Source organism: Talpa europaea (assembly GCF_964194135.1).
Source record: "Talpa europaea genome assembly, chromosome: 11".
NCBI lineage: Eukaryota > Metazoa > Chordata > Mammalia > Eulipotyphla > Talpidae > Talpa > Talpa europaea.
Window position 1 is genome coordinate 71,574,162 of NC_140078.1, and position 23,977 is coordinate 71,598,138.

Here is a 23,977-nt window from a genome sequence, read left to right on the forward strand (position 1 = left end):
GGTATGTGGAGGAGAGGAGGGACCCTGTTTCATCAGAGGACAGTGATAGAAGAAACTTTTCTTAGTGGTTCAGCCTCTCCTCTGCAGGGAGCTGTTCTGATCCTGCCCATCCTTTTCCTGTGGGCCACTTGGCCCAGTTGTGATTTTACATTTGGGGAGTGTCTTGGTTGCTGCCCCTTGAGGGCTGGAGAAACTTGGCATGCACTAGGCTCTGAGCAAATGTTTGTAAGTGAATGAAAGCATGAGTGTCAGACTGACCACAGGCCCCTCTGCTCAAGGTGTCCCTGGGTGTGAGGTGGCAGGAGGGCGTGAGCTTCAGCTGAAAGCAGGGGTGGCCTGCCCATCCTCAGGCAGTCACTGTCTTCTGGGAGGAAGAAACTTTCTTTCCCCCTCCCTTGGAAAAAGGTGGGGGGGTACTCCTGGGAAGCCAGGCCTTGCCATAGTGCTGGGCTTCTTGCCGGGTTCACGAATCTTGCTGCCCCCTTCCCATCCCCACCCCCTCGGGTGGCAAACAGAGGCCGCCTTGTTCCAGCTCCCATAGAGCTGCCCTGTTCTCTGCACACTAAAAATGGAAACCCCCAAGCTATTTTGGGAGCAGTGCCCAGCCAGGCTGTGACCACAGCTCCCCTGCTCCCACCGGGCTGCTGGATGGTCCTCTGAGCCTTGTGCCCAGCCTAGCTCACTCTGAGGCAGCCTCAGAGGAGCACCCTGCAGGGGCTTGGCTGGGAGGAGACAACCTGGACCTGGGCCTGGGCCACAGGAAGCTCCCGGGACACTCTACACAGGCAGACTGGCATCTGGTGGCAGGAGGGGCTGGGAAGCAGGGCCTGTGCACAGGCAAATAGGGAAATGTCCCCTGGCCTGGGGCAGATGACCTATCCTAGCACTTTTACTATTTTGGCACTCCTGGTTTGGGACCACTGGGCCCTGGAGAGGTGGTGTTACTTTAGTTTCTCAGTCTTAGTAGGCCTCCATTGAGGCCTTTAGAGAGGGGATGAGAGCAGAGCAGCTGCACCATACACACAAATGACCTGTTCCCTGGTTCTGCTCTGAATTACAGGGGAGGAAATAGTGAGATGGTCTGGCTTCCAGAGCCCCCTAGGATTTAGGGCTTAAACCCTGGAAGTGTGCATGAGTCTATCTTGTGTGGGTATCTAGAAGGTGGTGTGTATGGTTGGTGGGAGGGGGTGACATGTGCCTGTATGGAGTATGTTTTCTGCATATTTGGGGTGTTTTCCACATGTAAGGAGTTTCTCTGTGTGGAAGTCTTTGTGTAGGTGACTACATGTGAGTAGGATGTCGGTGTGGTATGTCTGCCTATGTGTCAGTCTCTGTGTTGTGTGTACAGATTGTATCTGCAAGCATCTGTGTGTGCATGGCATGTGCAGGCAGGGTGCATGGTGTATGCAAGCATGTGTCTGCTTAATGTGCTGGGTCCAGTTTGATCTGAGACAGCCCCTGGCCTGTGTTGAGGGCATGTACCCATGTTGACAGGGAAGAGTTTGGACAGAGGGTGAGAATGGGAGAGTGCTGAGAAAAAAGGCAAAAGAAGGGACAGGGCCAAGCTCAGGGCCTGATTGTGCCTTGCCAGTGATGGGGCGCTTTCCTAGCTGCCCTTTCCCAGGCCCTGATGGTGCCTGGTTCCTCTGCTTTCCTCCTCCCTGTGTGGGCTCTACGGAGGCATCCCCTGTGGAATGTGTTTGGTGGCTTAGGGCCAAGCTGGGCCCAGTTCCATCAGCAGGCTGGGCAGCAGGGAGGGGGTACCTCTGTGCTGTTTCCATGTTGGGGAGCCCAGGACTCCCACATGCCTGCAGCCCAGCCCCCAACTTCATATCTGCTTTCTCCCTGGCTAGGTGACTCCCACACAGGTCATGCTGTTGTCTTCTAATCCAGCCGGCCCTACCAGGTGAGCCTGACCTCAGACCTAGGCATCTGGGAGCAGTGTGACTCCCATATCTGCTGAGGGCACTCCAAAGTGGGGTCCAGTCTTTCAGGCCCCATCCCTATAGCCTTCCAACTCCTTCTCTCTGGCCTGTTGGTTCTGTGGATAACTCCCATCTGCATTCCTCTCCTGAAAGGCCCCTTAGCTAATTCTTGCCCTGTTCCAATATATGGATAGCCTATGGGACCTTGCTCTTTCTCTGCATTACCTAGAAAACTGACATCCATGCGGAGGGGGTCCTCTCCCTCCTCAGGGTTCTAAGCCGCTGCTGCCCATCACCTGCTTTCCTACCACTTCTAGGCCCTTGTCCTTGGGGATGGGATATTTCCCACATCTTTACCCCTCACCCTTAGATCCTAGGCAGGGCAGGGTGAAGGGGGGGTGGGGTACAAGTCTCCTGAGAGTTTAGTGCTTGCAGAGAACCACGAACATTGACATTTCCAAAAAGTGTAAGTATGGTTGGAAGGTTTTCCTGGACCACAGTGTTCACCTAAGCCTAGTCCTCGACTCTGTGCCTCTCTGTGTCCCTTGGTAGTGTCACAAGCCCTAGCCTACACCAGTGGCCTCGTGGTGATCAAGTGTCCCTGTGAGTCGCTCTCAACTTCTCTCCCTACCAGGTGACCATGCCTGCCCTCGGCCCAGCTCTTCTCCAGGCGCTCTGGGCCGGGTGGGTTCTCACCCTCCAGCCCCCTCCACCAGCTGCTTTCACTCCCAATGGCACGCACCTGCAGCATCTGGCACAGGATCCCACCTCAGGCACCCTCTACCTAGGGGCCACCAACTTCCTGTTCCAGCTAAGCCCAGGGCTACAGCTGGAGGCCACGGTGTCCACTGGCCCTGTGCTGGACAGCAGGGACTGCCTGCCACCTGTGATGCCTGATGAGTGCCCCCAGGCCCAGCCCACCAACAACCTCAACCAGCTGCTCCTGGTGAGCCCAGGGGCCCTGGTGGTATGCGGGAGCGTGCACCAGGGAGTTTGTGAGCAGCGGCGCCTGGGGCAACTAGGGCAGCTGCTGCTGCGACCAGAGCGGCCTGGGGACACTCAGTATGTGGCTGCCAATGACCCTGCAGTCAGCACGGTGGGATTGGTGGCCCAGGGCTTGGCTGGGGAGCCCCTCCTGTTTGTGGGGCGGGGATATACCAGCAGGGGTGTGGGAGGTGGCATCCCTCCTATCACTACTCGGGCCTTACGACCACTGGACCCCCAAGCTGCCTTCTCCTACGAGGAGACTGCCAAGTTGGCTGTGGGCCGCCTCTCTGAGTATAGCCACCACTTCGTGAGCGCCTTTGCACGCGGAGCCAGCGCCTACTTCCTGTTTCTTCGGAGGGACCTGCAGGCTCAGTCTAGGGCCTTTCGAGCCTATGTATCCCGTGTGTGCCTCCGGGACCAGCACTACTACTCCTATGTGGAATTGCCTCTGGCCTGCCAAGGGGGTCGCTACGGACTGATCCAGGCTGCAGCTGTGGCCACATCTGGGGAGGTGGGCCAGGGAGAGGTGCTCTTTGCAGCCTTCTCCTCGGCTGCTCCTCCCACTGTGGGCCGGCCCCCATCAGCAGCTGCTGGGGGATCTGGAGCCTCTGCCCTCTGTGCCTTCCCCTTGGATGAAGTGGACCGCCTTGCTAATCGCACACGAGATGCCTGCTACACTCGGGAAGGCCGCACCGAGGATGGGGCTGAGGTGGCCTATATTGAGTATGATGTCAATTCCGACTGTGCACAGCTGCCCGTGGTGAGTCCCCACACCACCCCTGTCTCTGAGGCCACTGATCAGGCATTTGCTGCCTACTGCCAAGCAGCTGCCCTGGGAGTTTGAAGGGAAGCTGGTGGAGTGGGGGCTGATCAGGTCAATGGATGTTAAATGCATCCTTTGTGTCTAAGCAGTGGAGAGTTATCTTATGATAAATGTGGCATTTAGAGGGGGGCAGAGAGCCATGTAGGGGGGACCTTGAGTGGGTGCTGAAGGGACATTTGTATAGGTGGACTGACTGTTTGGGGTTCCAGGGTGTGAGGCCACAACCCAGAATGTGGGGGAACGGGACCTATTGTTTTAGGTTCTTGAGCAAGAGAGGCAGGTAAGGTTGAGACTTGTTTAGCTTTAGCCTCAGGATGTATGAAGAAGGGGAGAAGCTGTACTCGGGGGTCTGAGTCAGTGAGAGGTGGGAGGGACCTAGGTGTGTGGACTCAGAGATGAAGATGCAAGCTGCGAGAAACTTTGGAAAGGTGGTCCAGGAGCATGCGTAAACTAGAGGAAGTACTTTCGAGACCAGGAATGCTAGACGATGGGACCCCAGATGGGGGTGACCAGAACAGGGGTGAGGAATAACTATAGACTATAGGAGGCAGGGCTAAGGATGTGGCTGTGGGAGGTATTGTCAGAGAGGGCCAGGGATAAGTTTGTCTGGGGACTCCTAAGAGATATGGGAGGGGAATGGGTGGGATGGAAGGAATGAGGTGGTTCCAGAAGGCCCAGCAGAGACATAATTGTTCAGGGAGGGCTGGAAGAGAAACTGGCAGAGGGGACGGGGTTGTCCTGGGAGAATAGGCAGGGACGGTTATCCAGGGAGGGTGCTTCTTGCTGCTCGCAGGACACCTTGGATGCTTATCCCTGTGGTTCAGACCACACACCCAGCCCCATGGCCAGCCGTGTCCCCCTGGAAGCTACACCAGTACTGGAGTGGCCAGGGATCCAGCTAACAGCTGTGGCAGTCACCATGGAGGATGGACACACCATTGCTTTCCTGGGTGATAGTCAAGGGCAGCTGCACAGGGTAAGTCCACCAGAAATACTGGGCCCTGCCCCAGAGCCTTGAGGGTTCATGCTGCTAGGGACCTCTGGGGCTGGGATTTGGGATCTGTGATGTGCTGTTCTTCCCAGGGCTGAGTGGTATGACCCATACTGCTTCAGAGAAATCCTACTTGTAATTAGGATGACAGGGGAGGGCCTTGGGTCTGTGGCCATGAACTTAGGTCCCCAACCTTGTGGTCTCTGATCTTAGGTCTACTTGGGCCCGGGCAGCGATGGCCAACCATACTCCACACAGAGCATCCAGCAGGGCTCTGCAGTGAGCAGAGACCTCACATTTGATGGGGCCTTCGAGCACCTGTATGTCATGACCCAGAGCACTGTGAGTGCCATGCACAAGTCAGGGCATGGCTGTGGGGAGGGGCCTTGAGCGGGGAAGGGAATTGTGTGTGGGTGAAACTTTGGTGTTTGCATAGCTGGCCTCAAATCCTCTTTGCTGTCATAGCTTCTCAAGGTTCCCGTGGCCTCCTGTGCTCAGCATCTGGACTGTGCATCTTGCCTTGCTCACAGGGACCCCTACTGTGGGTGGTGTGTGCTCCTTGGCAGGTCTGTGCTCCACTGACTCTTGATCCTTTCTCTTCCCCAGCCCCAGCCCCAACCCCAGTCCTAGCTTCATACCCTCCAGGCTTTTGCATAATAACCCTGTCCAGGATTCTGGTTCTTGGCCCTTGACTCAATTCCTGACCCCTGGATTCCCCAGTCCCTAGTTCCCATCCTCCATCCCGGGTGTCGGTGCCTTGCCAGAGCAGACATAGCCTGGTGTCATGGCCCACATGAGGGTCCTGCCCAGTCCCAGTATTATATGTATTCCTGCCCCCTGAACATGCAGTGGCCCTGTGAGGGTCACAGGTGGACGCAAGTTTTTCTCACCCAGGTGTAGTCGCCGTTCTGAGTGTTCTCGAGGCCACGGCCCAGAGCAGTGGCTGTGGAGCTTCCAACCTGAGCTGGGCTGTCTGCGAGTGATCGCCATGAGTCCTACCAACATCAGCCGAGAGGAGAGGAGGGAGGTGAATGACCAGAGTAGATGGGGCCTGTTGGGGAGGACTCTGGTGATGGGTCAAGACCTTGAATTTTGGTATCAGATGCACCAAATGCCACATGACCTTGCACAAGTCACTTCTCTTGGGACCAGATGGAGACATCTGTTACTAACCGAGACCAGAGGGTGTTTGTGAAGGCTCGGGTCGGTTGCTGCCCACATTGGGTGCCCCATAAATTCAAGGCCTGGTCTGTTTCCCAATGGCCCTGATAGCATTTTCTGGACTTTCTTGATAGGTTTTCCTGTCAGTGCCAGACCTGCCATCCCTGTGGCCTGGGGAGTCATATTCCTGCCACTTTGGGGAACACCAGAGTCCTGCCCTGCTGACTGGTTCTGGTGTGATGTGCCCCTCCCCAGACCCAAGTGAGGCCCCAGAGCTGCCAAGAGGAGCCGGTGGGTGAGAGAAGGGGCCAGCCCCACGGTCTGGGAGCCCCACCTTTTTCCCCTCTTGCTCCAAGGGGCTGTGGTGGGGTGAGGTGTGCAGTGGATTTCTGCCCAGTGGACTGTGTTCCCCCAACCCTGGATGCCCCTCTCCATTCAGGGTTCTACCCAACTCTGTGGTCTTGGGATGTCTGCTCCAGGTCTGAGTGCCCCTCCCACTCCTCAGTCTTGACCCTCTCTCCCCCCTTTGCAGACCATGTCTCCGTGAACGTGGAGGTCAGGTTTGATGCTGTTGTCATTGTCCAAGCTTCCCTCTCCTTCTATGACTGTGTGGCAGTCACTAAGCTCCGCCCATCTGCACAGTGAGTTCCTCACCCTGACGCCATGCCCCTGGGCCACCCCATGTCAAGCCCAGCTATGTCACAGTTGTGCTCTGTGCAGGTGCCAGGCCTGTGTGAGCAGCCGCTGGGGGTGTAACTGGTGTGTCTGGCAGCACCTGTGCACACACAAGGCCTCTTGTGAAGCTGGGCCTATGGTGATGAACCAACAGGTGAGTGTGACTCCTGGCTGGGCCACATGGGGGACATGGGTTTCCCATTTTGTGGGTTTCTCTGATGGCCCAGGGTTGTGTGCCTGCCTGCCTGCCCATGTGAGGCTCTGTCATAAGCACCTGAGCTGTTGTGTGTGTGACCCACTTGCTGGAGAATGGCTGCTCATCTGTCCCGCCTCTCTTGGGAGAGGATGTTTGTAGCTTAGAGGCAGGGAGGTATGGGCCTCATGCCCCACCTCAGCACAAATGCCCCTGGAGCCTTCCCTCCCCTTTCTCCTTTGGAGAATTAATGGGCTGTTTTTGTTTTTCTTTTCTTGGTCTCCTTTCCCCTTAACACACCCCTTGCCTGCCTTCCACCTGCTCCCGCGCCTGCCTGCTGAGTGGCCCTTCCTGTCTTTCTCTGCCTCCCTCTTCAGAGCCTGCTTCTCTCCCCAACCCTTCCTGCAAGAGATGTGCCCACCCCCTTCCCACCCACAGCCCCCAAGGCCACATTCACCCCTGCCCCTGACACCCTTCCCAAGGAGCCTGGGGCTCTCTCTACAGCCGCAGGCTCGGATATCCCACCTGAGGCTAGGCCTTCCCTGCTCAGCCCCTGGGGACCACAGGCAGCCCCCAGCCCCATACCTGATTCAGCATCCACAGAGTCACCTCTTCATGAGGAACCTCCCCCTCCTAGCACCCCCAATAGACCTGGAACTGCTGTCCCTGCCTCCATTGACTTTGGACCCACAGCCACACCAGAGGACCTCTCCATCTCCCACCCATCACCCTCAGATGCAGTAGCACTGCCCCCTGCCCTTGCAGACCCCGACTCTGAGGCCCTCCCCTCTGTGGTACCCCTGGACCAGCCCCCCGGCACTGCTACTGCCACCACTTTCCCAGGGGCCGCTGGCTCCACGAAGCCTGCTCTGGACTGGTTCATGAGAGAAGGCGGCGAGCTTCCAGAGGCGGACGAGTGGACAGGGGGTGACACACCCGCCTTCTCCACTTCCACCCTCCTCTCAGGTGATGGAGACTCGGCTGAGCACGAGGGCCCTCCTGCCCCCCTCATCCTCCTGTCCAGCCTCGACTACCAATACGACACCCCCGGGCTCTGGGAGCTGGTGAGGCCCAGCCCAGGATGGAGGACCTGAGGGAGGCAATGTGGGGCATTCTCAGGTCCTTCCCTGCCTTGTGACTGTGCATCGGGAGGGACTGAGGGGCAGGGTGGGATGTGCAGCCCCACACTGGCCTGGCCTCTGGGGTTCTGTGTGGGCAGAACTGAGGTGGCAGGGTGGGCTCCATAGACTGCCTTTTTCTTGGTGTCTGCAGGAAGAGGGGAACTGGGGGCCGAGCTCCTGCCCTTGTGTAGAAAGTGTTCAGGGCTCCATGTTGATGCCAGTTCATGTGGAGCGAGAAGTCCGGCTGCTGGGCAGGAATCTGCGCCTCTTGCAGGTGAGCATATGTCTGCAAGGTATTGCGGTGGCCTCTGTGGCTGCTGGCAAACTTGACACAAGACCCGGGCAACAGGAAGAGGTCTCAATCCTAAATGGGGCTCTCCTGGGAGCCCTATGGGGCTCACTGGGCCCAGGTTGGGAAGCTGTCTCACCAGTCACATCTTCTGCTCCCAGGACAGCCCAGGAGACAATGAGTGTGTGATGGAGCTCGAGGGCCGCGAGGTGGTGGTTGATGCCCTGGTCGAGTGTGAGCCGCCGCCAGAGACATGGTGTCATGTCACATGCCAGCAGCACCAGGTGCAGATGACGAGTGCCTGGATGGGGGAGGATGTGCTGGCCACAGGCTGATTACCAACCTCAGCTGGTCACTCCATACTCAGCCCAGCCCATACTCTGAACCCAAGGAAGTCTTGCACCATCTCTGACCCCTGACCCCGTGCCCCAGGGATTCCCTACACTTGAGTTCTGCCTCTACCTCTGTGTTCCCAAAGAGTCACGGTAGCTCTGATCTTGACCCTGTGACCCCATGGACTCCCTGCATTCCAACTCTGACCTCTGACCTTGTGCTCCCACGGTCAGTCATTTTAGTCCTTTCTCTGGCCACCTCCACCCCAGCCCTTATGTCTTTTTCAGCACCAGGTTCTCACCCACTCCTATTTCTCCAGCTCAGCTATGAGGCTTTGCAGCCAGAGCTCCGTGTGGGGCTGTTTCTGCGTCGGGCTGGCCATCTGCGTGTGGACAGTGCTGATGGGCTGCATGGTAAGCTCACTGGGGCTACTGGGACTGTCTGGGGCAGCAGACCTCTTGCAGGCCTGCCCCTCACATTCCTTTCTGCCACCCACAGTGGTACTGTACGATTGTTCCGTGGGACATGGGGACTGCAGCCGCTGCCAAACTGCCATGCCCCAGTATGGCTGTGTGTGGTGCAAGGGAGAGCTTCCACGTTGTGTGGCCCACGAGGCCTGTGGTGAGGCTGAGGCTGTGGCCACCCAGTGCCCTGCGCCCTTCATCCACTTGGTGTGTTGAAACGCTGGCATGTCCCTTCCTCACTGCTGCCCTTAAGGGAGGTTGGGGGTACTCTGCATCATGGGAGTCCAAAGTTGGGAGGTGGGTCTGTCTCTCCAGCCTGCCAAGGGCCAACAAGTCATTGGAGATGAGCTGTCCTTGTCCTGGAACAGGTGGAGCCGCTGACTGGACCAATAGACGGAGGCACCCGTGTTACCATCAGGGGCTCCAACCTGGGCCAACATGTGCAGGATGTGCAGGACACGGTCAGGGTGGCTGGAGTGCCCTGTGCCGTGGACGCTCAGGAGTATGAGGTCTCCAGCAGGTGAGCTGACTGAACTAATAGGAACATGGCATGTGCAGTGGGCGCCCTGCTCAGGGCCACCATCCACTGCTTATCTGCCCTCCGCCTTTGGTTCTGCTTTCTATGTATAGGTACTGGGCTTACTACTGAGGCCCTAGAGTACCCACCTCAGTTTCATTCACAGGTTCCTGGCCTGGGATGCAGGGGGAACATTCCTGGGCCTGCCTGGGGACCAGTCACTGGCCAGAGCCGACAGGTGGCTCTGCTTCCTGGCTCTGCCTAGGTGTGGTCACCTGGTTTTCTAAGTGAACATGGATGTAGTTATGTTAGCAGAACCTTCAGGTCTCAGACAGTTGTGCTCAGGGGCTAGCCTTCCCACCACCTGACCCTTCTTCCACAAGCAATGCCTTGGGTGGCCTCCTCAGGCAGGGAGACTGGTGGCACACCCGCTGAGTAGCAGGATCCTCTGTTCAGTGTCTGAGACCTCAGCTGTCTTTACCAAAGTGCTCATGGCTTATAGAGGTTCTGGGTCCTGGTAAACTGGCTGGCAGCTGCAGGGTCTCAAAGATTCACACATAAGGCATCCCCAAGGATATGTCCATAGTAGCAAGTCCCAAGCCCACTGAATATTGGGGGTCCCTGGAGAGATTGCCCCGAACCATCACAGAGCAGAGCCTTAGAACCCCTCTTGGGGACCTCAGGGCTCTGCACCTGTAGGCCTGGCAGACCCCATACACCGTATTTTAAATAAAAATTTGTGAGAGCATATAGTTCCCTCCAATTGTGTTATGACTACAAACTTTAGGTGACTGTCTAGACTGTTAATGATTCTAGAACCATGAAACTAAAGTAATTTACAAAGTGATTTATAACGTGACTCAAATATATTTGGGCTGAAGCCTCTCCTGGGTAGTTCACATGTCACTTGTTCTGTTTTCGTGGGGTATTTGCAGTGACCGTGACAATGTCAGAGTCATTTGCTGCCAGCATCACATTGTAGAACTTTTTTTTTTTTTTGATTTTTTTATTTATACAAGCACTGGGTACAGTCAGAAGTGCGGGAGGGTGAGAGAATTCACCAGAGCCAGAGTGGGAAGCAGAGCAAGCAGAAGGACCGAAGTACACTGCTGAGGGGAGCAGCGGGCAGCAGGAGAGGCCTGCGCACCATGTGGGACCCTCACCCGGTGGCCGGGGATCGAACCGGCGTTGCAGAAGCTGCGGGCAGCTTCACAACCCAGCACTCAACCGCTGCACCACCAGGCAGGCCCATATTGTAGAACTTAATTTGCCACAAGCTTCTGCTTTCTGGCCGAGAACCAGCATTTTCTTAGACTGCTTACTTTCTCTTCATGTCTATTTGCAGACCTGACTAGTGGTTTCCAAGTGCTTTTTTTCCATGAGGAAATCAAGTTTCACCACTTTGGAATTGGTGTTGTGCATACAGTGATGGTGGCTGGTTAGGCCCAGTCATTAGCTCAGCAACTCACCCCCACAGCCAGCCTTACAGGGCTCTTTTGTAAATCTGTGCCCAAGAAGGGATAAATTCCTCCTTGTTGGAGCGGGGTGAGGGCCTGGAGGTGAACTAGGATGACTGAAACCATGAATGTTAATTCTCAGATGCCATGACCTCCTGGTATGCCATAAGGAATTCCCTCAGTAAGAGGGTCTCTGTCCGTCTCCTGGGGAGATCCCCTGACTAAATGACCAGAAAAGGGGTAGTAATGGTAGTTTGAGGGGCCCTAGGTGCTCTGTGTCCCAACCTGCTTTGTGTCCACAGCCTTGTGTGTATCACTGAGGCCAGCGGGGAGGAGGTGGCAGGCACTGTAACTGTGGAAGTACCAGGAAGAGGACGTGGCATCTCAGAGCATGACTTTGCCTACCAGGTGCCTGACTCCTCGGCCCACCAATGCCAGAAGGCCTTTCCCTCTGGTCCCTTCTCTCAGCACATTTGATTTTGCCTTCTTGGGGTTCCCCACCAGGGATTGCCTCTTATCTGCTTCATATTCCCCTTGCCTCTATTTCTGGCCTGATATCTGTCTGTCTCTGCCTATCCTCCTTCCCACAGGACCCAAAAGTGCAGTCCATCTTCCCATCCCGAGGCCCCAGAGCTGGGGGTACCCTCCTCACCCTGCGTGGCTCCAAGCTCCTGACTGGGCGACTGGAGGACATCCGAGTGGTGGTTGGAGACCAGCCTTGTCACCTGTGAGGGCTGCTTCCTCATTTTTAAAAAATCCATGTACTCGAAGGAAAGATAGAGGGGTGGGATGCTGGAGTAAGCAAAAGTGGGGCAGGGGGCAAGTCTGCTCCCTCAGAAAGTAGCCAGGTCCCGCCGAAGCTGGGACTGTGGGGGTAATGCAGCCCCCAGAGTCACCTATAGAGATGGCTGTCAGTACTGAAGGAAAGTGAGGCCAGACTAAGTCCCATGTCCTCGAATCACCCCTTCCCCCTTCCTGCAAGCCCCTTGGCCCCACCTACCCTGCCTTCCACTCCCATCTGCCTTCCCTAGGCTGTTGGAGCAGCAGGTGGAGGAGCTGCACTGTGAGACCAGCCCACACCGCATGCCAGCCATGCTCCCTGTGTCTGTGTGGTTTGGTGCCACTGAGCGGAGGCTTCACCACAGCCAGTTTGAGTACACATCAGACCCCAACATCACTTCTGCTGGTCCCACCAAGAGCTTCCTCAGGTGCTGGGTCAACGATATGGCTGCATGGCATATAGCAGGGAATTCTTTGATGCTCCAGTACATGGGCAGTTTGTTGTAGGGCTTTATGTGGGGGGACTATGCCCACACTGTTAGTGGGGGAGGGGACCACGTGGGTTTGGACTGGGACTGAACTAGCCTAGTGGGGATTAGACTGTGCTTTAAAGCCTAGTTCACCAACTATGGGTGCTCATGGGCTGTTTCAGTGGAGGACGTGAGATATGGGCCCGGGGCCAGAATTTGGATGTGATTCAAACACCGAGAATTCGAGTGACTGTGGCTTCAAGAGCACCACAGCCCAGCCAGGGGCTTGGGCGGAAGCGCCGTGTGATCCCAGAGACAGCATGCTCCCTGGGAGCCTCCTGTGGCCGTCATCACGTAGGACTCCCATGGGCATCTGCTTGCACTGAGCTAACTGTTGCCCACATTGCCCCACACCCCTACTCCCAATCCTATGGGCAGCCGGTACCAAAGGAGGCTCTCCCCTTCTGTGCCACGCCTCTTCCTACAGGACTCCTTTACCTGACCCTCTCTCTCTCCTCCCCCGCCCCAGTTTGAGGAGCCATGCCACGTGAACTCCTCCCAACTTATGACATGCCGCACACCTGCTCTCCCTGGCCTGCCGGAGGACCCCTGGATCCGGGTGGAATTTATCCTCGACAACTTGGTCTTTGATTTTGCAACACTGAACCCCACACCCTTCTCCTATGAGGCCGACCCCACACTGCAGCCCCTCAACCCCGAAGACCCTACTACGCCATTCCGGCACAAACCTGGGAGTGTGCTCTCTGTGGAGGTACTGCTCTTACTCAGACATGGTGGGGCCCCAAAATGCCTTCACTTAGCCAGATAGGATTGCAGTATGGAGGGAGTGTGACAGAGCAGGGCAGTGCATATACCTTGTTCCTCACCCTCAATGTGGCAGCAAGGGTTGAGGGTGCCTAGCCTGATAAACCTTGTGGGGATTTGATCACGTGATCCCGTGGGCCACGTCCTGACACACTCCATGATACATGATAGATGCCTGAGTGACAATATGTAAATGGTTTGGCACATATAGTATTTGGGTGGTGTACACAGTAGGCACCTGGGCAGATGTCTGTTTGGCAGCCTGACTCACAGGGACACACACTCGGCATGTGTTTTGACACACGCAGCAGGAGGGTGTGCTGAAAGGCCATAGGTAGACAACCCATCATCACCCATCTCATCGGCCAGCAGACACACAGTGGTGGCTCTGGCTTTGTTAGCTAACTGGACAGGAGCTGGGGACAGCTTTATAACCTCCAGATCTTTAGTTCTGGAGAAGTTAAGGCTCAAGGAAGAAGGACAGGGAAGGGCCAAGAAGGGTCTTGAGGAGTAGCATGGAGGACATCCACAGGACTGTCACCCCACATGCAGGAGAAGTGCTGAGGTACCATCAGCCCTGCTCCTGGGGCTTGGGTCTCAGGACCATTCTCATATTTGGGGGGATAAGATCCGACTGATCGCCAGTTCTTCCCCTTAGAGAAGGGTTCTGGGTGATCAATCAGTGACCCTATATTCCAGGGGGAGAATCTGGACCTCGCAATGTCCAAGGAGGAGGTGGTGGCCATGATAGGGGATGGACCCTGCGTGGTGAAGACACTGACTCGACACCACCTATATTGTGAGCCCCCTGTGGAACAGCCCCTACCTCGGCTCCATACCCTCCGGGAGGCACCTGACACTTTGCCTGAGTTCACGGTCAGTGGGCAAAGCCTTGGGCAGGGCTGGGCATTGGGTATGTCCTGAACCCTTGCTTACCAGTGGCTCCCCAAGCAGGTACAGATGGGGAACCTGCTCTTCAACCTGGGCCATGTACAGTATGATGGCGAGAGCCCTGTGGCTTTTCCTTTGGCAGCCCAGGTGGGCTTAGGGGTGGGCACCTCTCTTCTGGCTCTGGGTGTCATCATCATTGTCCTCATATACAGGTGGGTATAGCCAGATGTGGCTGGGCTAGGGCAGGTAGGGGGGTGGGGCTGGATTAGAAAGGAACTCACTAGACAGGGGTCAGCAAATATTTTCTATAAAAAGCTGGAGAACTGTTATTTAGGCTTTGGGGGCTAGGTGGTCTCAGTTGCATCTGTTCAACTCTGCCATTGCTTTGCAAAAGCAGTCAGACACCATGTCAACATAAGCATGACTGTGTTCCAACAAATCTTTATTTGTAAAAACAAATTGAGGGTCAGATTTGGCCCAGTTGTAGTTTGCAGATCCCTGCACTAAGGGCTAGAGAGTATATGGGTGGGTATGACTTGCATGGAATGGGACAGGCTCAGTTCTGGGCTAGGCCTCAGCTAGGCCAGGCATGAAGGGGTTAGACTGCTGGCCTAGACAAGGGTAAGGCAGGGTTAGGCAGGCCTGGGTGAGGGGCACTTAGCCAGGGCTCTGGTCTACCCCTTCCTGACCTTGGTGCTGAGCAGGAGGAAGAGCAAGCAGGCCCTACGGGACTATAAGAAGGTACAAATCCAACTGGAGAACCTGGAGAGCAGTGTGCGGGACCGCTGCAAGAAAGAGTTCACTGGTGAGGCTGTAGGGAACAGGCCCCATGCTTTAGGACTCTGCCCAAACCTGCTCCCATTGCCTGGGATCTGAGCCCTAACCTGCTATTTCTTACAGACCTTATGACTGAGATGACAGATCTCACTAGTGATCTTCTGGGCAGCGGCATCCCCTTCCTTGACTACAAGGTGTATGCAGAGAGGGTCTTTTTCCCTGGGCACCAGGAGTCGCCCTTGCACCGGGACCTGGGTGTGCCTGAGAGCAGGCGACCCACTGTAGAACAAGGGCTAGGGCAGCTCTCCAACCTGCTAAACAGCAAGCTCTTCCTCACCAAGGTGAGGCCTAGCCCATGTCTAGACCCTCTGAGCCCCTTCCCTCCTCCCTCCCATGTGTGTGCTCATGCACTGGAATGGCTGTCTCCTGTGAGGTGTTTCTGAATCAGTCCTTCAATCCTGGCCCAACCTCCACCCCTGCTGTCTCCTCTGTGCCAGTTCATCCACACCCTGGAGAGCCAGCGCACCTTCTCAGCTCGGGACCGGGCCTACGTGGCATCTCTGCTTACCGTGGCGCTGCATGGCAAGCTTGAGTACTTCACTGACATCCTCCGTACCCTGCTCAGTGACCTGGTAGCCCAGTATGTGGCCAAGAACCCCAAGCTGATGTTGCGCAGGTCTGTGTAGCTGTCAGAAGCAAGGGGGGCTGGGCAGGAACCAGGAGTTAAGTCAGACCCCTCTGGGGCCTGTTCAAAATAGTGAGCTCCCAGACCTCTACCTGCTGACCCTGATTCTCCCCTTTGTCATCCAGGACAGAGACTGTGGTGGAGAAGCTGCTCACCAATTGGATGTCCATCTGCCTCTACACTTTTGTGAGGGTGAGGGAGGCAGAGGTGGGTGGGCTCCCCTCCGGCTCCCATGAAAGTTGCCCATTCCTGCCCATACCCCTCTGCCCCATGTCTGCACCTTCATTGCCTGCCACTCCCTCAGGACTCTGTAGGGGAGCCTCTGTATATGCTCTTCCGTGGAATTAAGCATCAAGTGGACAAGGGGCCAGTGGACAGTGTGACTGGCAAAGCCAAATACACGCTGAATGACAACCGCCTGCTCAGAGAGGACGTGGAGTACCGTCCCCTGGTGAGGGAGAGTGTGTGTGCTCATGCACTGGAATGTCCGTCTCCAGTGAGGGTGAAGTGAGGAGAGTAAGCGTGTGATTGTGTGTGTGTCTGCGCATGGGGATAGAGCCAGCCTGACCTCTGGCTGTCTGTCGGAGAGAGACCTTTAGACTAGCTTAGTCCAATGGGGCCTGGAGGGCCAGTCCTTAAGGACAGGGACTTAGAGGGTCCCCAGGCTTGTGATGGAGACAGGGTGGCCACAGCCAGGGTCTGGGGAGGAGCCAGCCCTTTTGAGATCAGCCCAAGTCCTTACTGTGCCACAGTCTATGTGTTTGCTAACCTTGGTCCTAGGGTTTTGCCAGGGATGCAGTTGGACCCACCAAACCGAGAGCTACCCTGGCAGACCTGCCCATTACTCTTCTCTGGGTTTGATTCCTCATAGTGACCTGTGAGAAGTTCCCTTTGGGAAAGTCCTGTTGAGGCTCCAGTAGGCCTGCTCCCCTCAGGCTGTGTGGGGACTCTACTCCTTACATAGCTTCTCTCAGGTACCTCACCTGACCAGCTGACCAGGAACCGGGGATCTGAATTATGAAGGACTCATGCTCACTCATTTCACCAACATTCACCCCATAGACAGACTGGTGTGCTGTGCTAGCTGCTGGGGTCACAGAATGTCCCTGAGAGAAGCAGGAGGAGTTAGGGACTGTTTGGTGCTTGGCAGAAAGAGGCACTGGCTTTCTATGGGTTGTCCCTGTCCTTGACTTTTTATCTTGATCACCCCACATGTGGCATGAGCCCTGACTACCTACATGTGTCCTGCATAGACCTTGAATGCACTGTTGGCCGTGGGGCCTGGGGCAGGAGAGGCCCAGGGTGTGCCTGTGAAGGTTTTGGACTGTGACACCATCTCCCAGGCCAAGGAGAAGATGCTGGATCAGCTTTATAAAGGAGTACCTCTTGTCCAGCGGCCAGACCCCCGCACCCTGGATGTTGGTGAGGATGGAGGGGAAGGGTGACCTAGGGACCTGAGCCAGAGTTGGGGCTGGGCTGGCCCTGGACCAGCTCTGTAGGGGCAGCTTATTGCCTAGTGGGGGTAGGATGTTGGGAGTCGAGACAGAGGTGGGCAGAGGTTCCCTCTCACCTGGGGAGGAGCCCCTGTCCTGGTCTTTGGAGAGGTTGAGTGGGACTGCCCCCTGAGGGAATGGCTGGTGTCCTTTGGAGAAGATGGATTCTTCTCAGTCCTGGAAGCCTTGGACTAGTAGTCCCACCTTGCCCTTGCAGAGTGGCGATCTGGGGTTGCTGGGCATCTCATTCTTTCTGATGAGGATGTGACTTCAGAGGTCCAGGGTCTGTGGAGGCGCCTGAACACCCTGCAGCATTATAAGGTAGGAGGGATGGCAGCTAGAGAAGGGGGCTGGCAGGGCAGGGCTTGTGGAGGAGTCATCAGCTATGGTCAGTAGGTCCCAGATGGAGCAACCGTGGCCCTCGTCCCTTGCCTCACCAAGCATCTTCTCCGGGAAAGCCAGGATTATGTCCCTGGAGAGAGTGAGTATACTCCACCACATCCTCTACCCTTGCTCTGCCTGGTCCCTAGTAACATGGAAAGGTCCTCTGGACCTCAGGGTGGGCTTGTGTGTTTCGTTCTCAACAGAGAAACCTTCAACCAGGTTTCCCACTCCCAGGGAAGGGGTTACCTGATGAGGGGTGATGAGTTGTGGGGTCATGGCACAGGGACCCCAATGCTGGAGGATGTGGATGAGGGGGGCATCCGTCCCTGGCACCTGGTGAAGCCAAGTGAGGAGCCAGAGCCCCCCAGGCCTCGAAGAGGCAGCCTTCGGGGCGGGGAGCGTGAGCGAGCCAAGGCCATCCCTGAGATCTACCTGACCCGCCTGCTGTCCATGAAGGTGGGGCAGGGACTGTGGGTTGTTGGGGCTGGGACAGGGACAGGGCAATTGGTGGGTCTGGGCTGCAGGGAGAAAACAGCCAGTCGTGGGATTCTGGGAGGTGTGGGGCTGGCACAGGTATAGTGCTACGGGACCGGTGCTGAAGTCCCCTTGCTCACTGCACCTCTGTGGCCCTCTCCCCCACAGGGCACACTGCAGAAGTTTGTGGATGACCTGTTCCAGGTGATTCTCAGCACCAGCCACCCTGTGCCTCTCGCTGTTAAGTATTTCTTTGACTTGCTAGATGAGCAGGCCCAGCAACATGGAATCTCTGACCAGGACACAGTCCACATCTGGAAGACCAACAGGTGGGCTCAGAGATGCGGTGGGGCCAGGTATGTGTGGGACCTGATCTCCTGCCTGCCCCCACATACTCATCACCAACACCTGCCCCACCCACAGCTTGCCGCTGAGGTTTTGGATCAATATAATCAAAAACCCACAGTTTGTGTTCGACGTGCAGACGTCTGATAACATGGATGCGGTGCTCCTGGTCATTGCACAGACCTTCATGGACGCCTGCACCCTGGCTGACCACAAGCTGGGCCGAGTGAGTGTGTCCAGATGACCAAGGAGGGCGTGGGTAGGGTGGGGCAGGTGGACAGTGCTGTGCCCGCACAGACTCCAGGCTTCCCGAGAATGTGGCTAGACTTGTCCCTGGGCTCCCTGGGAGATGGCGATACCTGTGTGCAGGGCTGAGCGAGGGCAGGGGTCACCATGTGCTGATTCACAGGGTGAAGACATGGCAGCAGGTGCAGCCTCTGTGACTCGGGCTGATAGGTGTGGGGGGGAGACAGGACCACTTGGTGAGGGCTCACACTGAGAACTGTGGGGATCCACTGAAGAACTTTAGGGGGAATGGTCAGTAATGTGGTGCCTCGTGGAAACTGCACAATAGATGGACTGGAGCCTGTGGGCAGACTCCAGGGAGGAAGCTCTGCTGTCCTCCAGACCAGCAGCAGCCAGGTCAAGAGGGTATAGGGCAGACAGAAATTGTGGGCTGCAAAGAGGAGGAGTCACTTATGATCCCTGAGCCTCTGGCTGTGGTGAGCTCACACTTGGAGGGGGGAATCCCAGGAGGTAGTGGAGCACCAGGCTGTTTCCAGGTAGAGCTGGGAGTCTATAATTGCAGAGCAGCTCCAGGCTGCCTGGGCTAAGGCCCTCCCTCTGCTTCTTGGGTTGAACAAAGGTCTCCGGGCAGGAGCAGCCCACCCCCTTTACATTGCCTTCACCAGGAGGCCTTTAGGATCTTGGCAGCCCTATGAGCTGGCTGAGGGAGAAGATGTATCATCACGATAAATACAGAATGGTCTGGGGGCAATTTACTTCATTTTCTGGGTTAGTTTCCTGATTTTTAAATGATTACATATAAAATGAATAGCACATGGAGAAGCAGGGCTAAGGCTCCCCAAGGCACTGCCCCCTTCCTGCCTTGCATGCCAGTTTCCTGCTGGATCCAGGTGGGGGCATGTGGAGCTGAGAAATGACCTTGGAGTAATAGGGAGACAGTAGCAGAAACTGGCATTGGCAGAGGAAGGGCGTGGAGGAGGTCCTGGCGAAAGGAATGGACCAGGGTGACCATCCTAGTTTGCCTGGGACTTGGGGCCGGGCGGGGGGGGGGTCCTTGTGACTTTTAATTTTAAAACTGGAGGGCCTCTGGTGGCGCAAGGGGTTAAGCACCGCACTATGAAGCAATCCACAGCCTCTGCAGCAAGAGTTTGATTCCCGGCCAGCAAGGGAGAAACCCACATGGCGCGGCAGACCTCTCCTCTCTCGCCCTCTGCTCCCCTCAGCAGTGTATTTCAGTCATTCTGCCTGTTCTGCTCCCTACTCTGTCTCTGGTGAATCTTCTCACCCCCCGCATCTCTGGCCTGTACCCCAGCTCTTGTATGCATAAATAAATAAATCTTAAAAAAAATTTTAAAACTGAAACAGTGTTGGGAAGATTGGGACAGCTGGTCATCCTAACAGAGGTTCTTATCCTTCTTTTCCCTTTCAACACCCTCCTGCCGGTGCCCAGGACTCCCCCATCAACAAACTCCTGTATGCCCGGGATATTCCCCGTTACAAACAGATGGTGGAAAGGTATGAGGGCAAGGCAATGGGTCTATATGGGAACGTGGTGGATGGACACTAGTGATTACAGCTGACACCCTAGGGTGGGCCCTGGTGGGGAGAGGAGTGGGTTTGTTTCCCCCGAGACTGCCATAGTCATGCCATGCTCTCTGGCAGGTACTATGCAGACATCAGACAGACCATCCCAGCCAGTGATCAAGAGATGAACTCCATTTTGGCCGAACTGTCCCGGGTAAGGCCCCCGCTCTGATTCTTGGGTTGGGCCAAGGCCTCCTGCCATGAGGACCCTGCCCTCTTTACCCTGTCCTTTGCTGGAAGCCATTGGGATCTCAGCAGCCCTGTGAGCTGGTTTAGTGAGGACACATGCATATCATCCCTATAAGCGGAATGTTTCTGTTACTGCTGTGAGAGACCAGGGCTCCCAATGTCTCATCACAGTTGAGCTGGGCCTTGTCCTGGCAGCTGCCTCCTAAGCTGGCTCAGCCAGGTACTTGAGTCCCTGCAGCCCTAGTTAGGATCTAAACCACAGGTCCAAGGCCATGAGGCTGGGCCTGCCTGTCCATGTCTTCCTAAGGCTCTGCTTTCTTCAGTGGTGTAGACATGCCCCCTCCCCCTCTCCTAAAGCAGTCCGGAAACATAAACTCCAGGGAACTTATAAACAATGTCTCTGGAATGATGATGGCCGTGAGCACATCCACAGTAAGAACAACAGCTCTGATTCTGGGCTGTTGCTGCTGTGTGTGGTACTTTGGTTGCCTTCTCATTTGACCCCCCTAACAGCTCCATAGTCGGGTGACATCAGTTCCGTTGCCAGATGAGTGGATGAGGCTCAGATACGTCCCTGTGGAGGGGCCTGAGAGTGACCTTGGGAAAGGCTTGAGTGACATCAGCGCAGAACTCACTGGGTCACAGCCCATGAGCAGCATCTTCCATCCTTCCTGCTTAGCTTCACAGTCCCCGGGGATGACAGAGGGTGCCAGCTGGCGCCTCAAGTGGGGGAAGGGGAGGACCAGTGGAGAGCCCAGGCCCTGCTGAAACTGCAGATGTGGGGTCTCTGCACACGGGAGGCCCTTTCACCATGTCCTGTCCCCAGCTGGGCAGGCCTGACCTGGGGCCCCGGTCTGCTTCCCACTGCAGGGTCTATCCCTTCTCTCACCTCCCAGGCCCCCCCTTAGCTCTCTGCCCCTCCCCTGGAGTCCTAGGCCTCCTCTGGTGGCTGGCAGCACCCCTCATCTCTCTTTCCTCTCACCTGACCTCTTTCCTAGAATTATTCTGGAGACCTTGGGGCGCGAGTGGCCCTGCATGAACTCTACAAGTATATCAACAAATACTATGACCAGGTGGGCAGAACCTTGGGCTCTGGTGGGGGGTTGAGGAGATGGACTTGAGAGGGCACCTGGCCCTGTGATACAGCATGGGGGCCTTTTGGGTATCCCCTAGGCACAGATAAGGAGAGGCTGGGATCTGGGCCTGGGGAGCACTTTCCAGGTTTGACGCCTGGTATCTGGTATAATTATGCTCACCTTCCCTTCCAGGCTCCCAGGCATGTGTGGGATGACCAGGTAGCTCCAGGCCTGGAGAGGTGTGCAGAATGTGCTGGAAGGAACATAGAGCTGCTACCTCTGGGTGTGGGTCTAGCTGGTAGCATGGGCTGAGAGAGAGGAGGGTCCAGACACAGGACTAGGGGTGGCTGAAAGAACAACAGACCCCTTGTGGAGGTTGTCTGGGGGATTCTTGGGCTAGCCCTCAATATCAGAACACCTACCAGCCTACCTATTAGTGTCTGGCGGGATCATTCACTCAGAGGCTTATGTGGCACCAATGATACAGCTACTGCCACTCAGAGGAGCCTACCTCGTGACCTGGAGTGGGGATAATCATTTCACAGACAGGTGGTGTACAAGTGTGAGGTCCAGCCACTCAGCCTCGTTTGAGTGGCATGAGCCCTAGCCCCAGGGAGGCAGAGATGTGTGACATATCACGTCTCTTTGTGGAGACACAGCAGGCAAGGCCTGCCGGGTTCACCCCTTCCCTCTGGACAACCCCTGTTTGTAGTTATGTAGCTGTTCTTGCTTGCTTAGTATCTGTCTCCCTACCAGTGAGTCCCACGAGGACAGGTCACATCTATCCCATCACTCTTGGGTACCTGCTTCTAGCCAGCAGCTGGCACATGGGAATTTCGAACATTCTTATTGCTGGTTGGGTAGGGGAAGGGGTGGCTGGAACAGATCTTCTCTTCAGGAGAAAGCCTCCACTCAAAATGACCTTCCAGAGGGAGGTGGATGTTACCGTGAGTGCTAGGTACTGAGTAAAGTGACCCATTCTCTACTTCATTAATCCTTAAAACTTCACAGGGACTTTGCTGTTATTTATTCCCATCCTTCAGCATGGCCCTGAGGTCACATAGGAAGTGAATGAGGCAGTTCTTTGGGTTCCTGGGGCTCCTGCCCCCAGTTGTGCTAACTGTATTTGAAGAGGCCTATGGGGTCTACGGTAAAGGTCTTCCCCTGACAGGTTGGTCTCTGCCTTTCAGATCATCACTGCCCTGGAGGAGGATGGCACAGCCCAGAAGATGCAGCTGGGCTATCGGCTCCAGCAGATCGCAGCTGCTGTGGAAAACAAGGTCACGGATCTATAGGGACCTGGAAAGCCTTGGCCTGCTGTTGCCACAGCCCCGCCTGGGCAGCCCTGGAACCAAGAGGGAGAGACCACCTTCTTAGATGCCTATAGTGTCTGACAAGCAGAGTTAGTGGAAGGTGGCTCCCAGTCTCCTGGTGGCTCTGGCCTGGGCCTTGCTACCCACCTCACAGGCCTGGGGCCTTGAGGCTAGTGGAGTGGTTCCCAGCCTGCTTCCCGAGCCCAGTGACCCTGTGGGCTATTTTCTGTGTGATGTCAGCCTGCAGGGAGTCGGGGACTAAGGGCTTCCAGAGAGTAGCTGGAAGGGCTTCCAGACTCTGGGGAGACTGTACTGTTTCTGGACACTGGCCTTTACTCCACTGGGATTCATAGAGGAGGGAGGAAAGTTTCCACTTCCTGTCCTGTCCTCCTCCACCATCCCTGACCTCAGTTCAGCTGACTGTGGCCTTGCTGCTGCCATTTTCCTAGGTCCGAGAGATGAATACATTTCTTAGGTCACTACAAACTCATCCTTCAGCAGGGTTGGCTGCCTCAGGGCCACCCTGCCTCACAGGCAGCCCACTAGTGGTGAGGGGCTTCTGCTACAGGGGGGCCTTGGGGAGAGTGATGGCCCCACTGACCCAGCTCTTCATTAAAAAATAACACACGTTGTGGCATCTGATGTATGGGCTTGGCCCAACTCCTCCCTGAGTGGGAGGGTGGCAGCTGTGCCTGGCAGGCACTGGGGGAGGTGGAGATCTGGGGGAGGTCTCAGGGCTTCCAGTAATGCCTCAGTGGTCCTGCTGACTGGGCTCTCCTTGGCTCTGGGGCAGAGCTTGCATGGTCAGAGCTTCTGTGAAGGCAGTTAAGTACCCCATGCATGAGGGGTCTGGGAAGGCCTGCGATGACCGAAGGTGGAGGGTTCTGCAGTCTCTCTAGAGGAGCCTGCCTTAGATGCAACTTGGGTGTTCTGACTTCTGCTTTCCTGTTCCATTTGTCTTGAAAAAGACTGGAAAAGGATTGTAGCTATGTAGCCAGCTCTGTGGGGAGTGGGCCCTGTTTTCACTGTCCTATTTCTGGACTCCACAAACCCCTCTAGTTTGGGACATTCTAAGGGGCTCCTGTTTACTAGGTTGTGTTCTAAGTCAAGGCATGTGGATGGGGGTGCCTAAGCCACTGTCTGCCCATGTGAAGGCCACCTGGTATGATTTGAAGCTGGAGGTGAAATGAAGATGGTCTCAGCTGGGTCTCATCGTTGATGCCCCCTTGACTGAGACCACCCTTCACCTCAGTAGGAGGCCAGCCTTCCAGAGGTGAGCCCATTAGCCCTGAGGTCTTCACAAAAATCACCCCCTGATTCTCCACTTACTCCCCATAGGCCAGAGGCCCCCTAGCCTTTCTTCTCTGACACTTCAAGGACCCACCCCACACTTCAAGGTCCTTATTGAAGAGTTGAAGAAACAGGCTGATATGATTCCAGGAGTCCTCTTCCCGCCCTTTTATTGGCCCTATAAAGCTATCACAAAGCCCAATGTGGGAACCACAGTCA

At 56.0% G+C, this 23,977-nt stretch overlaps 1 protein-coding gene across 1 annotated transcript; it reads left to right on the forward strand.

Annotated features, from left to right (window-relative positions):
- Positions 1–2,565: 2,565 nt before the first annotated feature.
- On the forward strand, positions 2,566–22,450 carry PLXNB1 (plexin B1; the record flags this gene model as incomplete). The annotated part of the gene is made up of 36 exons (XM_084247596.1): positions 2,566–3,672; positions 4,529–4,711; positions 4,940–5,068; positions 5,192–5,292; positions 5,621–5,753; positions 6,022–6,178; positions 6,420–6,528; positions 6,608–6,716; positions 7,133–7,819; positions 8,028–8,150; positions 8,327–8,449; positions 8,818–8,911; positions 8,997–9,169; positions 9,331–9,482; positions 11,239–11,344; positions 11,527–11,663; positions 11,968–12,144; positions 12,369–12,540; positions 12,716–12,958; positions 13,711–13,887; positions 13,966–14,114; positions 14,607–14,707; positions 14,803–15,020; positions 15,177–15,355; positions 15,490–15,556; positions 15,669–15,815; positions 16,618–16,786; positions 17,075–17,178; positions 17,254–17,338; positions 17,525–17,697; positions 17,884–18,044; positions 18,139–18,286; positions 19,757–19,821; positions 19,969–20,044; positions 21,078–21,152; positions 22,346–22,450. The coding sequence occupies 36 exons, from the start codon at positions 2,566–2,568 to the stop codon at positions 22,448–22,450; spliced, it is 6,414 nt and encodes a 2,137-aa protein (XP_084103722.1).
- Between the last annotated feature and the right edge of the window lie 1,527 nt (positions 22,451–23,977).